Source organism: Denticeps clupeoides, chromosome 17 (assembly GCF_900700375.1).
Source record: "Denticeps clupeoides chromosome 17, fDenClu1.1, whole genome shotgun sequence".
In the NCBI taxonomy this organism is placed as follows: domain Eukaryota; kingdom Metazoa; phylum Chordata; class Actinopteri; order Clupeiformes; family Denticipitidae; genus Denticeps; species Denticeps clupeoides.
This window is the reverse complement of record NC_041723.1, coordinates 4,635,596-4,650,328: the sequence shown is the minus strand read 5'-3', so window position 1 is coordinate 4,650,328 and position 14,733 is coordinate 4,635,596. Positions and strand designations below refer to the sequence as shown.

The 14,733-nt window shown below is 45.1% G+C and overlaps 1 protein-coding gene across 2 annotated transcripts in view; it reads right to left on the bottom strand.

Annotated features, from left to right (window-relative positions):
- Positions 1–14,733, bottom strand: part of kcnq1.2 (potassium voltage-gated channel, KQT-like subfamily, member 1.2) — a 105,132-nt gene that overhangs the window by 19,955 nt on the left and 70,444 nt on the right. For both annotated transcript variants that reach the window (XM_028957884.1, XM_028957885.1), the window contains exons 18-19: positions 14,008–14,048; positions 13,142–13,203 (exon numbers count right to left, since the gene is read on the bottom strand). In XM_028957884.1, the coding sequence (XP_028813717.1) occupies positions 13,142–13,203; positions 14,008–14,048 (103 nt within the window). The remainder of the gene's footprint in view (positions 1–13,141; positions 13,204–14,007; positions 14,049–14,733) is intronic.

Below are 14,733 nucleotides of genomic sequence, written 5' to 3'. Positions count from 1 at the left end.
TCTAGCTTTAGTGCAACATGGCTGCAAGCCTCAGGGGCCATTGACGGTTCTTCTGGGCTGATAGTGTCCATGTGGGACGCCACAGGGAAACGTGAGACAGCGTGCAGCCGTTGTCCGTCCTCACAGCTTCGGGGTCTTTCGTAAGCACCCAGCGAGATGCCATTGTGTTCTGCGGGGGAATCCGATTTCCCCTCAGCAGCGAACTTTAAACCTGAAAAGATAGGGGATCTGCTGAAGCATTTATCTTATCTGCCCTTGGTTGGTGGCTACCTGTCATCCCGTGGAGCTGTCATCGAGCCGGCCTGCCAGGCACGGAGACGCCGAGCCCCACCGCTCATGTGCGCCTGGATAATGGCACATGTTTAGACGGGGGAATTAGCTGTTCTCCCGCCCCCTACTGACTCTAACCAGGAGAGAGAGAGTGTGTGTGTGTGTGTGTGTGTGTGTGTGTGTGTGCAAGCAGACAGACAATAAAGTGGCAAGAATCCAGTTTCTCCCTCACACACAAAAATACACACAGCCACACCATCAAGTGCACATATATATAATTTTCTGCACACATAGCCCAGTGTTGGAGAGCTCCGTAACAAGCTGCTCTTTGTTTGGCCTGTCACAAATTGCTCAAAAAAATAGCAGAGAAAAAAAAAGCAGCACGAGGAATGGAAACCGACAAAGCCATGCAGAGTGAGCGGCACATCAATTAAAGATCATTAGAGAGAGAGGATAATTAGATGGTGAGGGAAAATACTATGAGCATCTACTTTGAGAGCGACTGGTGGTGAGGGGTTCATTTCCATCTCATTTAGAAGAGCTCTATTTCTGCTGCTGACGCCAGTGTGGGACTATTGCAGAACGCTCAGTCAGCTTCATCACAATTACTGGGGATGTCAATCGGTTCACAGATAAGTAAGTGATACATAAATAAAAATGAAAATATACACACAAATTCCGCACAGGCTGGTCGCAATGCAGCCACAACAACATCTGTACCCTTTTGGGATGGTGAAACGTACACCGCATGTTTGATGAAATGCAAATGGTGAAATTTAAGTTGGTGACTAAGGAACTGGCCCTTGTTTCGATGGTTCAGGTGTTGGGCGGTGAGCGGGCAGACAGGGGCAAACAAGCAGTTTCTTTGGCTTGGTGTGCAGGAACAAGGCATTATCCCATTATGTTCTACTGTTACCTTTTTAATGAAGAGCTGTAAGTGCCTCATTTACAAGCAGCGGCGGCATTTTCCATTGTCCTCCATTAATGGACCGTCTCTGCGTTCCCCGGCCGTGCCGATGGAAATAAGTAGCAGGCGGATATGTTAGTCAGTGGGTTGGGAGAGAGTCCAATCCATGCCCATACCCTGAACACATCCAGACCAAAATGGTCCTCGCAAATCTAAACCTGAAAGAGTCATGCGTGTGCACCCAGATTTTCACAGCCAGCATTTTAAATAATTTATCTGATCAGAAAACATAGGTAATTCTTAAGTAACAGATTGACAGGTCATGTGAAACTCACTTAGCCTGGTACAATGACCTGTCAGTAAGGCATGATAATGATTATGGTGTGCTAGATGTCACAATGTGAAGTTGAACGTGAAGTGAAAGTGAAAGTGATTGTCATTGTGATACACAGCACAGCACATGGTGACTCAACGAAATGTGTCCTCTGCATTTAACCCATCACCCTTGGTGTGCAGTGGGCAGCCATGACAGGCGCCCGGGGAGCAGTGTGTGGGGACGGTGCTTTGCCCAGTGGCACCTCAGTGGCACCTCAGTGGCACCTTGGCAGATTGGGATTTGAACCGGCAACCTTCTGATTCTGGGCCGCTTCCTTAACCACTAGGTTACCACTGACCCAGTTGAAGGGAAGGGAAGTTGATGGGAAGGGACGACTTGAGCACCCATTCAGATCCCGAAATCATTGTGGGGTCTGTCGGGCCAAAAGAAGTCCAGCACTTCCAAGGAGCATAGGAATTCCTACCATTTCTACAAAATCCCTTAATAAGCTTCCCATCCAGCGAAAGGGCTGACTGCTCACTCTAACTGACTAGGTATTGACACATATAATCACACGGGATGAGAGATTTAGAAGATGACATAATCACCAGTATTTTGCTAAATCATTACTATTTTTGCACCACAAGTGCTGCTTAATGACAGGAGAAAGACCCAGCAATGATTGGATTACAAACGTCCCGACAAGGAGGGGGGAGTAGAGGTAGAAGTTTACTTGCTCTGTATGTACAGAGAGAAAAATGTCTGTTTCTTCCTCATCTGGGAATCATAACAGGTTCACAATCAACACCATGTACTTTTGTGACTTTGCTCCAGACTCGGAGCTCTAAGTCAGCAGCAGTGAAAAACAGGAAAGTGTCTGAGAGAGCAGCTTCCCTTGCTCCTCTGATGTGTCTGCAGTCATTCTACTCAAACCCAGTGAACCCTGGAATTAAGCCAGCTTCTTCTAAAGTTCTGCATCTCAATAAGGTGCCACCAGTCTCTGCGTACAGTGTATACAATAGACAAAGGGGCGAAATCACCCACAATAGATCAGGCCTTCTGGTTATTAAGCTATTTTGGTCCCAGCCCCAATTGTACATGCATATAATAGGTATTGAATTGAGGAGTTTCCCCTAATACCTTAATGCTCTATAATCCTGCCCGTAAACACACAGGAGCAAGGCTAGCGAAACTTCAGACAATACGGTTCCTCCAACCCCTGCACGCCTGGGTGGTCAATCTGCAGCCGAGCTCTGAAGCTCCGCCCCTCAAACGGAAGCGCACCTGAGTAGCACGCTCAGCCGACGCTTCCAAACTTTGCTGCTTTCCATTCACCTGGTGACCCCTTTACGATGTCAAACTTCCTAGTTCGATTCAGCAAAGATCATTTGAACTGTAAATTAATTTTTAGAAAAAAAGAAAAAAAAATCACTTCACATGAAAGACTTGAATTGTCTGTGTTCCAGTGTTTTTGTTATATATACAAAAAGCATTTACAAGCTGTGCTAGGTACCCACAATTTTGCGTCAGGCCCTTTTTTGTATTTGTAAATTATGGAAATCTTGATGCTCACTTAACTATTTACAGACGTGTTAGCCAATGGTGCCCAACTTTCTGCATGCCACTTTATGAGTAGGTAGAATTGGGAAAAGTGTTGAGAGCTTATCACTGGCTGGGCCGTATGGTGAGTGACACAACTATCTCACAGAGAGCTTCACTTCCTCTCACGCCTTCTTTCAATCTGGCCCCATCATCACTTGAAAGCACCACAGACAATTGCGCAGCCTCAACATTATCTCTTGGACCAGGAAACATCTGCTTTCAGAGATATTTATGCGAGTAAAGTGGGGGTATTTTAAGAATCACACTCTTAAAAAAAAAAAAAAAAGATCAGCACAAAAGTGCTGACCGAGGCAGTAAAACATACTACGGCGCGATATCTGCCCGAGTATCAGGGTAATTACGGCCAGGCACATTTAATATACAGCCGCCAGAGTCTACTCTGCAGATGGAACGGACGCGGTCTCCTGCTCCGCAGAAGCTCCTAATAATCGTCTGGCTCCACGGCAGTAATTAGTGACAGTAGACAGGCACGCCGAATTGTGCCTCAGAGCAAAAAGCTGCACCAGTCCCATTAGTCATTTGCATGGTGGCGGTGGTGGGGGGTTATCTCCCAAAGCAGTACCGACCATGCCCCCCACTACACACACACACACACACACACACACACACACACACACACACTCGCTTCTCTTACTGTGCTCCGGCGTTCTGACTGATTCACAACCCTGTGACCACAGCCCGGCTCTTACCATTCCATTTGACCGGGCTCAGCCCCATTCTGACTCGTCATCAGATTCCCACGCGCAAGCGAGCAGTGGAGTCGTACCTTCTCACACAAATACACAACTGTTTGCACAAAAATAACCTTTATTATTATTAATTAAACCACAAGGGTAACTTCAATGAGGTTTCTATAAACCAATTTTAAGGTGGGAGGGGCATGATATGCATGACTGACTGACAGCTCTCACGCACCACACCTTTCACCCGCCTTCTAGTAGTGAACAGATGTGATCTCAGCTGCAGACATCTTGGTACCAGGACAACAAAGATGCAGACAGATTATCAGCATTCAGGCACTGTGATGGCTGACTAGTTTTATCTAGTGCCGGGAAAAGGTGGACGCATGACTTTAACTTGACCTTAGCAGCGATGGGGCAGACAGTCAGGTCACGTGACCGAGCAGCAGAGGAAGACCTCGATCCCTTTCACTGACCCATTGCAGTGAAGAAAGAGAGAGGGAGAGGAGAGAAACACAGGCTGTTATTGTAGTAGAGTCTAGCTCCCTCAGTGTATAATTTCGAGGGTGGAGTGCGTATCGGGTTTCCCAGCAGCTCGCTCCTTGTTTTTTTTGTTTTTTTTTTTTTCCGCTTCTTCGTCTTTCGAATCCGCTAAAGAAAGAAAGGGAGCCACGCATGGAGCATTGTTGCCGAGATGTAATGCAGTGTAACACAAGTGGTGGTTAACCTCAGTGGTCAGAGATGGGGAGAGCAGAATATCAGCCGCTGTTTTTTTTTTAGCCGCTTTTCTTTTTCAGTTTTTTTTTTTTTTTTTAACCTTTATTTTACATACAAACAAATAAATGAAGAAAGACTTTCCCTGCTGCAAAAAGTACCTGTGGCGGTCCAGATAAGTGGCTAAAATCTGCATGATTTCACGTCAACATTGGTGTCTACTGACGCAAACCACAAAAGCGGCACCAGGTTTCAGGCCCAGCGAGCAGATATCAGAGGAAGGGGAGGGAGGAGGAGGCCCGGCTGCCCCTGGCCTGCCAAGTATCCACTGAACCTTCAGGCAATTTCAAGGTGTTGAGTGAGGAGCCTGCAGACGGCCTTTTTTTTTTTTTTTTTTTAACATGAATGCAGGGTGGAGGGAAAACGAGAGCCAAGAGAAGATGTGAAAACACAGGAAGCTGCGTTCTGGAGGCGTTCTGAGAAAAAGAGAGAGAGAGCGTGAGAGATAGTAATGCATAGTGTATTTGTGAAAACGAGACACTTGCGTGCGTACGAGGCTCTGCGGTTTGCTCTGAGGAGACACGCCTTCATGAGACGTGACACCCAGACATATGCTGAAATGTACATCAAACACCTGAAACAGAACTGTATACTTATCTATGCATGAAACAAGCACGTGTGCAAAACAGGAAACGTGAAAGAAGGAACAAACGAACGTTGGGGTAGCAGCTTGTAGTGAGACTGTGTGTGTCTCAGGGATGCATCCTCCTGAGACAACATTGGAAGGTCCAGCCTAATGAGAAGGATCTTCCAACCTAACCCATAATTCATTGTGCAAATTTATTTTTTCAGAAGATGGGCGTTACACTCAGGATCACCTTCAGTGAAACTGTTTGTAAATGGCTCTGGCGTTTTTTTTTTAAATGTGGAGCTGTTGTAATCATACATAGGCTAGGGGCCTCATAATCAGAAGGTTGCCGGTTCAAATCCCGATCCGCATAGGTGCCACTGAGGTGGCACTGAGCAAAGCACCGTCCCCCACACACTGCTCCCCGGGCGCCTGTCATGGCTGCCCACTGCTCACCAAGGGTGATGGGTTAAATGCAGAGGACACATTTCACTGTGTGCACTGTGTGCTGTGCTGCTGTGTATCACAATGACAATCACTTCACTTAAGATGGTCTCATTTAGCTCACGGAGGCTGCAGCTTTGTAAAAAAGGCTGTTTAGACAGAATCCTTTAAAATATCTGGTATGCATCTGATTTAGTTTTTTATCATGAACATAATAAATGGAAGCACATGCAAGTACACTGTGACATCAGATTAATGCTCAGTGCAGCAATCTGGGCCAAAGTCATGCATTAACATTTAACATCAGTGTCACTACCACGGAGGAATGAGTTTGCATGGTTTGCAGGTTGTCTTGGATGGTGCGTGCAATGCAAAGTTGACGAACCATTATTCAGTTTAAATGGAATGGAAACGGTCTCCATGGGCCGTGACAATACTTCTGCCTGGCAAGTGGGGAATAGTAGAAAAGTTTAATCCAACTGCAGTTAGCATCTGTAGCATTATGAAATTAGCTGTTTCAAAGATTTCCCATATTTGCACAATACACAACACAAGGAGAAGTGAGAAGCTGTAAGTAAAACAAACACAATGTTATACAATGCGAACTTAACATTAACCCCGCAGCACAGAGAGGAAAAACAAGGGTTTTACTTAAGAAGAATAGAAGGCCCGGGGAAAAAGCAGTCTGAACGTAATACGTCTCGGCTACAGGCAACACAGTGGCATCCTACAGAGGCAGTAAATGCAGCGTGATTACAAGTACATTTATAGCATTTGGCAGCCGCCCTTATCCAGAGCAACTTACAGCATGCAAGAAAAACTACAACAGAGTGAAATAAAATTATTGTTTTTTTTTTGTCCTGATGAACCAGAACTAATTACATGTTCGTGTTATTGATGATAACATGAACATGTTATCATGTTCATAGTTTTTCTTGCATAAGAAAGTTAAATTTTCTCTAAACAGGAAGGTCTTAAGCTGCCATTTCAAAATACTCAGCAACTGTGCTGTTCATTGCACCATCTGGGGGCCAAGTATCTTCCTCATACCTTCATCAGTGGAGAGACCAGGTGTGCAGAACTGGAGGATTGGAGAGTGTGAGGTATAATAAGGATTAGTAACAGGTAGTTACAGCACTAGGCCATCTGAACCACTTTATCCTATGTATTTTTACTCTCTTTTTTTAAGAGAAGGTCCCACATTGAGGCAGTAATAGGTTTTGGTGAACATTGCCACATTAAAGGCACACACACACACACACACACACATATATAAATGCACATATAAAACACATATTAAAAATACACATATAAGCTCAATCAAAAACACAATCTGGCACAGATTCAAACACAGCGCCATCAGGGTTAACAGTGACATTTACACTTGCGGTCTTCTGCAGTGATTTCTACAGCTAGGACTTGCTGGGTTTACATTTCTGCCCCCACTGAGCCTGATTTACAGAGGCTCCAAGCTGGGGTGGCAGCAGAAGTACTTAGTGCTCGGCCTGCGGGAACTCAAACGCATTGGGGACCAATAAAAACAGGCCTCTCCTGCATCCTATGTACCTCCATGCCTCCTAGGACTTTACTAAAAGAGAGAGTCTAGCCAATGAGGGTCATGCTAAGAGGGAGGGGTTCGAAAAAAAATAATAAAATGCGTGTTAAAAAAAAAAAACACGGTCCTGTGACGTGTATCCAATTAAAAGGGAAACGTAGTGTCTGTGTTTACAGCGACCCTCCGACGCTGGGCACGAGAGGCTGGGAGACAGCTTGGCTGCATTCCTCCATTATAGCCCAATGATGAATGTGCTGTGAATTCTGTACACGCACCACAGTAAATACCACAACATGCTGGCTACCTTATAACTGCTGTAACCTAATCCTAACTTTAAAAACAAAGACTGTAAAATGGCAAGGGCCAAAAAATAAATAAATAAATAATTATATTATTATTATATATATATATATTATATATAATAATGCTATATATATCTATATATATATATCTCTTATATCATATATATATATATATCTATAATCTATATATATATATCTATAGATATATTACTCTAGTATATTTTTTTTTTTTTTTTTTCTTTGTCTATCTGCAGCTTCTACCATCACTGTGAGTACAGCGAGATCCAGCACAGCCCAGTGATCTCAGGCTTCCTCTCTTTGTTCAGTCCACTCAAGTCAGCGTGGCCAGACATGTAGGTCATATCTGCAGTGCACCGAGAGCATGGGCTGAACCCAACCCATTGGACAGAGGGAAAAATCTTATTGTACGTGACTTCACTGAAGTTCTTGGGTCAGTGAAGGCCAAGCAAATTCACAGGACACCAAAGTTCACCTTAAAAAGAGAGGGGGCCAGAAATGCCAAAATTGGATTATAAGCACTTCGCAAAGTGGGATGGTGAAAACCAGGCAGCAGGTCAGACCTTTAAGCCAGGTTTCAGCGAGATAGCTGAGGGATAACGGAAGAAGATTTTCCATTTTCTTTGTTGGGACGGCAGAGACCGAATGTTTACATGCGAACAAACAGGATACATCTGCTCAGTAAATAATCAAGATCTCTCGCTGGGGTTAATGGCAGATGCCACCAGAGAAGTCCACCCATCAATCAATAAATCCTTGCAAAACAAAATAACGTCCCTTCAACATCCTCTAAAGGCTTTTTTTTGTGTGGAGATGTGTAGGACATTCCAGTGACGTTACACAAAATGATCTAGACATCCTAGGGACATTATTACAGCACGTTCATAACAGCCAGATACAGTGGGGTAACATTGGGTTAACGTTAAGATCATGTTTTTTTTTTGGTGAGGACGCATTCGCACGACTTTACACAAAAGGGTACCAAAAACACAAATAGTAACCTCAGACAAGACACATTGTATACAATGACCCAACGGAGACATGATACAAACAGGGTAGTTTTATACAGATAACAACAGGTCCACACTCTCACGAATCAAGGGAACACAGTTCACAGTAAAATCCGGTCCAGATGTGGATCCAGATTACCCCACAAGGTTAGTCCATGACACCTCTGTTATTACTAATACTATAAGTAGTTATAATAATAATGATTGATGCCTTATATGACACTTATTGTTGCTAACTGGTGTCGGAAGGGGGAGAAATAAACTCTCATATCATCCTATTGAGGAGTGGCATGACAAGTGGGTGGAGCTAAATCTCTTCTGCGCTAGTCTGAAATTCTCACCAGTAAAATCCATTGTGCTGGTATGATGCTAGTCAGCTTTTGCTGAAATGCCATGAAATCAGAGCTAGAACTTGCAACTCAGACTTTACTGGTCAACTTGGATTCACTTCTAAACTACAGTTCTTAAACTACACCAAAGAAATTTACTCTTTTGTTGTTGCTCACCTCTGCAGAACCTCTTGAACCACAACACTACCACATCATCTTGTATTTGAACATGACGCTGTAAAAGGCCTGATACAGGAACCCTGTTCTGCAGGGGTGCAATGATAAGGAAAAAGACTCCTGGACCATCCATGACTCCTGGGAAGGAACTTTATAAAGTCCCCAAACTTCTCACCTATCAAGGCGCTCATAAAAGCTGACTGATGTGGGGTTATTTACAACAAACGAGCTGAATATTCGACAAAAATCCCAGAGACACATGGGGAAGAGTTCAGTCATTTAGGAGTCTTCCCATTTTCCCCAGGCAAGTGATCCCACCCCACCCCCCTTTTCCACTATAAAATGGCCTCATTAACTAGCCTGAGGCTCCCAGGGAGTCTCTTTGAAAGCCAAAGTCAGTTGTCTGAGCCCTGTGGGTGAGGAACAAGGCAAGAACACAGAGAATAGACACTGGCCTGGAAGCACTCTTGAGTAGGTGTGGACTTTCCTGCGCTCTTGATGTCTGGCTAATGAGTTCCAGTCTGATAGGCTTCACAACGAGGACGTGGTGTACGGCTGGCCGGCTCTGTTTACTGCCTCTCAGACAGGGCCGGGTCAGAGAACTGTATGTATACGCCACTTTGGACAGTCTGGTGCATGCAAGACAACAGCAGCGTACGTGTGTGCGCGCGCGTGTGTGGGTGTGCGCGTTTATGGCTTTTTTCGACTTGGCTAAATCGAAAGGTCTGCAGCAGTGTGTGTACGTGCCACAGAGAGGCTAGAATGGAAGTCTAAACAAGGGGTCTGGGAAGGCAGAGTAGATGCAGGCTGGAGCAGACCATGGAAATTCTTTGCAGATGGACTTTTCACAAACAAAACCATGCGAAATATGCTTGCTATGCACCGCTGGCATCACTTAAACAAAGCTTACCCTACCTAATTGCGATGTCAAGACAAAGGGCCCGCTTTCACAAAACAACTGTTCATTCTTTTACTGAACATGGAGTCTGAAGATGTGCTGTACAGGCTGAGCTAATGCACAAATATTAACGGCACACATAAACCTGAGTGTTGAGTAAAGATGGCATTAGGCGGCTATTTGATGATTTAAACCCATTTAGCCTTTTGCTCTCGCCAATAAATGTTCAAAAAAGTAAATCGGGTTTGTGGCAAATTCTGCTTGTGGAACATTAAGTGTGCGGACCACCAGCCTAATGTAATCAAACGTGCTGGTTTATGTGTGTGGAGTGTTAGTGTGTTGTGATGTGTGGAGAGGGACGTTTCGCGGCGAACAGGAGCTTTTTACAGTCACAGGGCATTGCCAGCTTAGTTGCCACCTTACCTTCTCTAAACTGTCCTTCAAGACGACAGCCTTATGCAGTCAGTGCGAGCGATGCTTTCTTTATTATTATTCTCCTACCAGAAAGACTCTACGTTACGGACTTTTTATATACATATATATTTTAAAGATTTTTCTGCCTCGCAGACAGGACGGCAGCGCGAAAAGTTAAGACTTGCAATCTGTCTTCATAAAGGCTCAGTCAGGGCTGCTGGGACAGAGACATGTTTGTTGTGAATGCGGCTTTGTCCATCAGGTATATAAATCACTGTCGGCCTAAAGCGCAGCTCTGACACATTAATAGAGAATTACTCAACACTCCGCTGATCGGACGCCTCAAGACGTTCACTGGTGCTGCGGAGATGGATGCTTTCATGTTAATGTGGGAGCACAAGAATAGGGAAGTCTGAAAAAGGGGGAAAGGCTGGTGGCTGCCACATGCTTTACAAAAATCCACAGGATGGTTTGCATGCATTATTTATATCATTTTATTCATTCATCTGACCCGCTTATGCCTTGCAGAGAGTAATTATGGGGTATGACTTGGATTTGTAACTCTGTGGGTTTGAACTCTGTGGGATGGCTATTTGATAGACCACGATCTCAAAAGGAGCTAAAGGACTGAGCCCTATAACTCGCTCCCTGTAAAAAAAAAAGAATGTCCAGTGTTAAACCAGTAAAAACTCCAAAGGGTGGGTGGGGATACTCTTTTGTACGAGATGAAGCGATGAAATCGTAACAAAAACACGGTGTCTGGATCTAGAAGGTCAGCGTTATATGATGGACAGCTGGACAGATGTTGGACAGAAACTTGTTTGTCTGTACCATGTTTTCAGGAACATTACTACATAATGATCAGAAAAATAAAAAATGTATGATTTCCAGCTTCACCTAAACAGGAGGCTAGAGGAAAGCTCCCCTGCAATTTGAACCATGTTCCTTGCATGTTTACTATATGGACATACCAGGGGAAGAGTGGAAGTATTATCCTGAGGCTATTATTATTGTTGGAAAGAGGCGCAGAGGCTGGAAAAGCCTCAGCTAGGGGTCAATGGGTCCATCCACCTGCTTGCCTGAGGTCATGAGGAGCTTCCCACTCACGTACTAAAAAAAACACGTAATACCAGGTGTGTCTCAGCAGCCAGGTCGCAACAAGCCTCCTCCGGCTTACTCACTCGTTCTCCCAGCATGCAATTTCCTCTACTACCAACCTCTGCTGGATCAGAGTCTCCTCTCCCTCACTCGTGTGGCACGCCGCTGCTCGGCCGAATCCCTGTTCCACCCTGCCTGACAGCCAGATTAAATCAGTCCTGTTCACTGACATTTACATTTACAGCATTTACCAGACGCCCTTATCCAGAGCGACTTACAATCAGTAGTTACAGGGACAGTCCCCCCCTGCAGCAATTTAGGGTTAAGTGTCTTGCTCAGGGACACAATGGTAGTAAGTGGGATTTGAACCTTGGTCTTCTGGTTCACAGGCGAGTGTGTTACCCACTAGGCTACTACCACTTCTCATTCTCATTCAGGATGAGCATTTTGGACGCAGGTTTGTGCAAACACGCGTGCACACACGCACACAGACAATTAGCAGCGCAGCAGTGAACTCAGTCTGGGGTTAAATTACTCCATCGGCAGGATGATGTAAGAGCAGGATGCTTGCGTTGTTGCTTGGCTTTGTGCATGTATGATACTGGGGGTGTTAGTTTCCTAGCGGGTAACACACTCGCCTATGAACCAGAAGGCCACAGAGTCACCATTGTGTCCCTGAGCAAGCCACTTATCCCTGAGTGTCTCCAGGGGGACTGTCCCTGTAAATACTGATTGTACGTCACTCTGATTAAGGGCGCCTGATAAATGGCGTAAATATAAATGCCCAATATTCATACATAACAAGGCACAACACACACAGGCAACAATCCTGGTGATATTTGCGTGTGACAATACCCCTGCATGGAAAATGGGAGCCCAAGTTTCCGGCACTATGACAGATGTCGCACATGGGCAGTGCACTGCTAATGCTACAGAATTTATTTTCTTCTCTGATACAGATACAAAGTGACTGCTTGCTAGTTATCTGATGTTGAGGAGGAAGAACTAACTCCTCATCCAGACCTAGTCTTTGCTGTGTAATAATTTCCGACACCTAGAAGACACAAAATTTACGTTTAAATTGGCAGGAGCCACAGCGGATGAACGACAGCTCTCACACACCTTACTTGTTCACTTGTATACTTTTCACACCGATTCCTTCCGTTCTATACACTCCATTTCTCCAACACAAATGTGATCTTTGCTGCAGATATCTTTGGGCCACGCCTACAACCAGCACCAACATGCAGGTTATCAGCATTTCAATCAAGCGTTCTGGTCGTCTACCGGACAAAATATACAAATTCACAGAATACGCTCACGTCACATACTTCCACAGCTGGAACTATGCGTCTGGCAGAGCTCTTCACCTCTCGCCTCGGTCTCCTTCTTTCTTTCTTTTTTCACCAGACACATGGCACAGCTGGAGTGAGAATGCAGCCCACCATCTTCTCCTCTGGCCATTTTGAACAAAATTTCATGTATTTTATTGTACAGGAAAGCAGCTATTGATCACTGAGCTTTGGCTGCGATTTCAGTCTGCCCTGAATGGGGAACAGGGGCTCTATCTCTAAAACCGGAACACATCACGCCCACCTCACCCAGGCCTCCAGGAACAAAGGGAACAGCAGTACTGTCGCGTCACCAACATGGTGGCCTGGGCCGAGATGGCAGATTGCGCCATGGAGGAAATCGGTGGTGACGGATCCCAGACAAAATACTCACAGACAAGAGGGAGACAGAGAGATGGACACTTACCTTATCCTCCAGCCTGATCAGTCTCGCCCCAACCGTGTAATATTCTTTGTCTATGCCTTTTTCTAAAGAAGAGAAAAAGAACTCTTTGGACTTCAAAAGACATTTTGCCCAGTAAGCTAAACCACATACATTATATGCATCAATGTTTAAATACCAGTGCTGTCAATGTTAACACATTAATGCTTGTGTTTAATTTGGAAACCGTGATTTTTTTTCTTTGTTTTTGATCTGATCTGTTGCGGTTCCTTCTGAAATCCAACACCAGGGTACGATGACAGTGCCAACCAACATTAAGCATGGAGTTATGGGAGCATGATATGATCAGTGTGTATAATTTAAATTAACAAATGTTAATTGCAACTGTTCAGGCATTCTTGTTGTTGTTGTGGCCTCAGAAGAGAACCCTGAACGAATTTCTCTGAGATTAGCGCACAGTCTCGTGTTCTTTGTAAACCTATAAAATATCTGTGTCAGCAATGTGGCTGGCGTCAAGTAGTGGGCTGGATGTGGCTAGAGTGTGTGTGTGTGTGTGTGTGTGTGTGTGTGTGTGTGTGTGTGTTTAGTAAATCTCTGAGCACGTGGAAGCACTGAGGCCTCAGCTGGCCCTGTAATCCAATCCAGTGTCCAATCATGAAACCGTTTAACCATGTTACAGCTGTCGGTCAGCCAAGAGATGTTTACACACTCACCACACACACACACACACACACACACACACACACACACCCTGCCCGCACATGACAAACACATGTGTTAACAGATATATTGCACGCATAGACTGCATGCACGACAAACAGGCACGCACATGTGCGCATGCATACGTATATTTATGAGACATGAAGTAAGAAAGAAAGGCTGGTGTGTACCTGGGAGGAACATTCCCGGCTTTCCCAAAGTGTGATCCAATCTGTGATGAGACAGGAAACAAGATATCTTTGTTACATAAGTATGGTGGTGTGTCTGCGATAGCGCATGTGTTTGACACGCTCAATGAAGGGTTGCGCCCACACACAATGCAGCTTTTTGCAGCCACGGCGCTGGCTTCGGATTGGCACGTTGAAATCAGGTGATGTGGAGCAGGTGAAGTCTGAACACGATGTGGTCTGAGGGCAACTGGCCTTCCGGATATCAGGGTGAAATCTGGTGCGGCAACAGGGCCGATGCAAGATCAGTCTTCCATGTGCCGCGATCCAGGGAACATATACGATTTCTGAGGAATGGCAGCTCTGATTAAAATCTTTAGCGTGATTCATTAATTAGACAGCCTGAAGGTATGGTGACGGTACAGTGGGGGGCTGAACTTTGGAAATTAGGTGGTTTAAGCAGTGTCTGATAGTAATCAGGTTGTACAATTATTACCGTAAATCCACACGCACAGAGCCAATCACAAGGCCTGGGGGGGTTTTGCAGCTGCGGTCGACTCACACACGCACGCGCGCACGCACGCACACACACACACACACACACACACCCACGTGTATAAATGCATAAACACACTAACGCGTGCACACAGCTTCCCCCAGCATGCAGGTGGCGTCTCTCATTTTGCAGTCAAGCACCAGGAGAAGCAGAAACGCGTTACTGCAAAATTA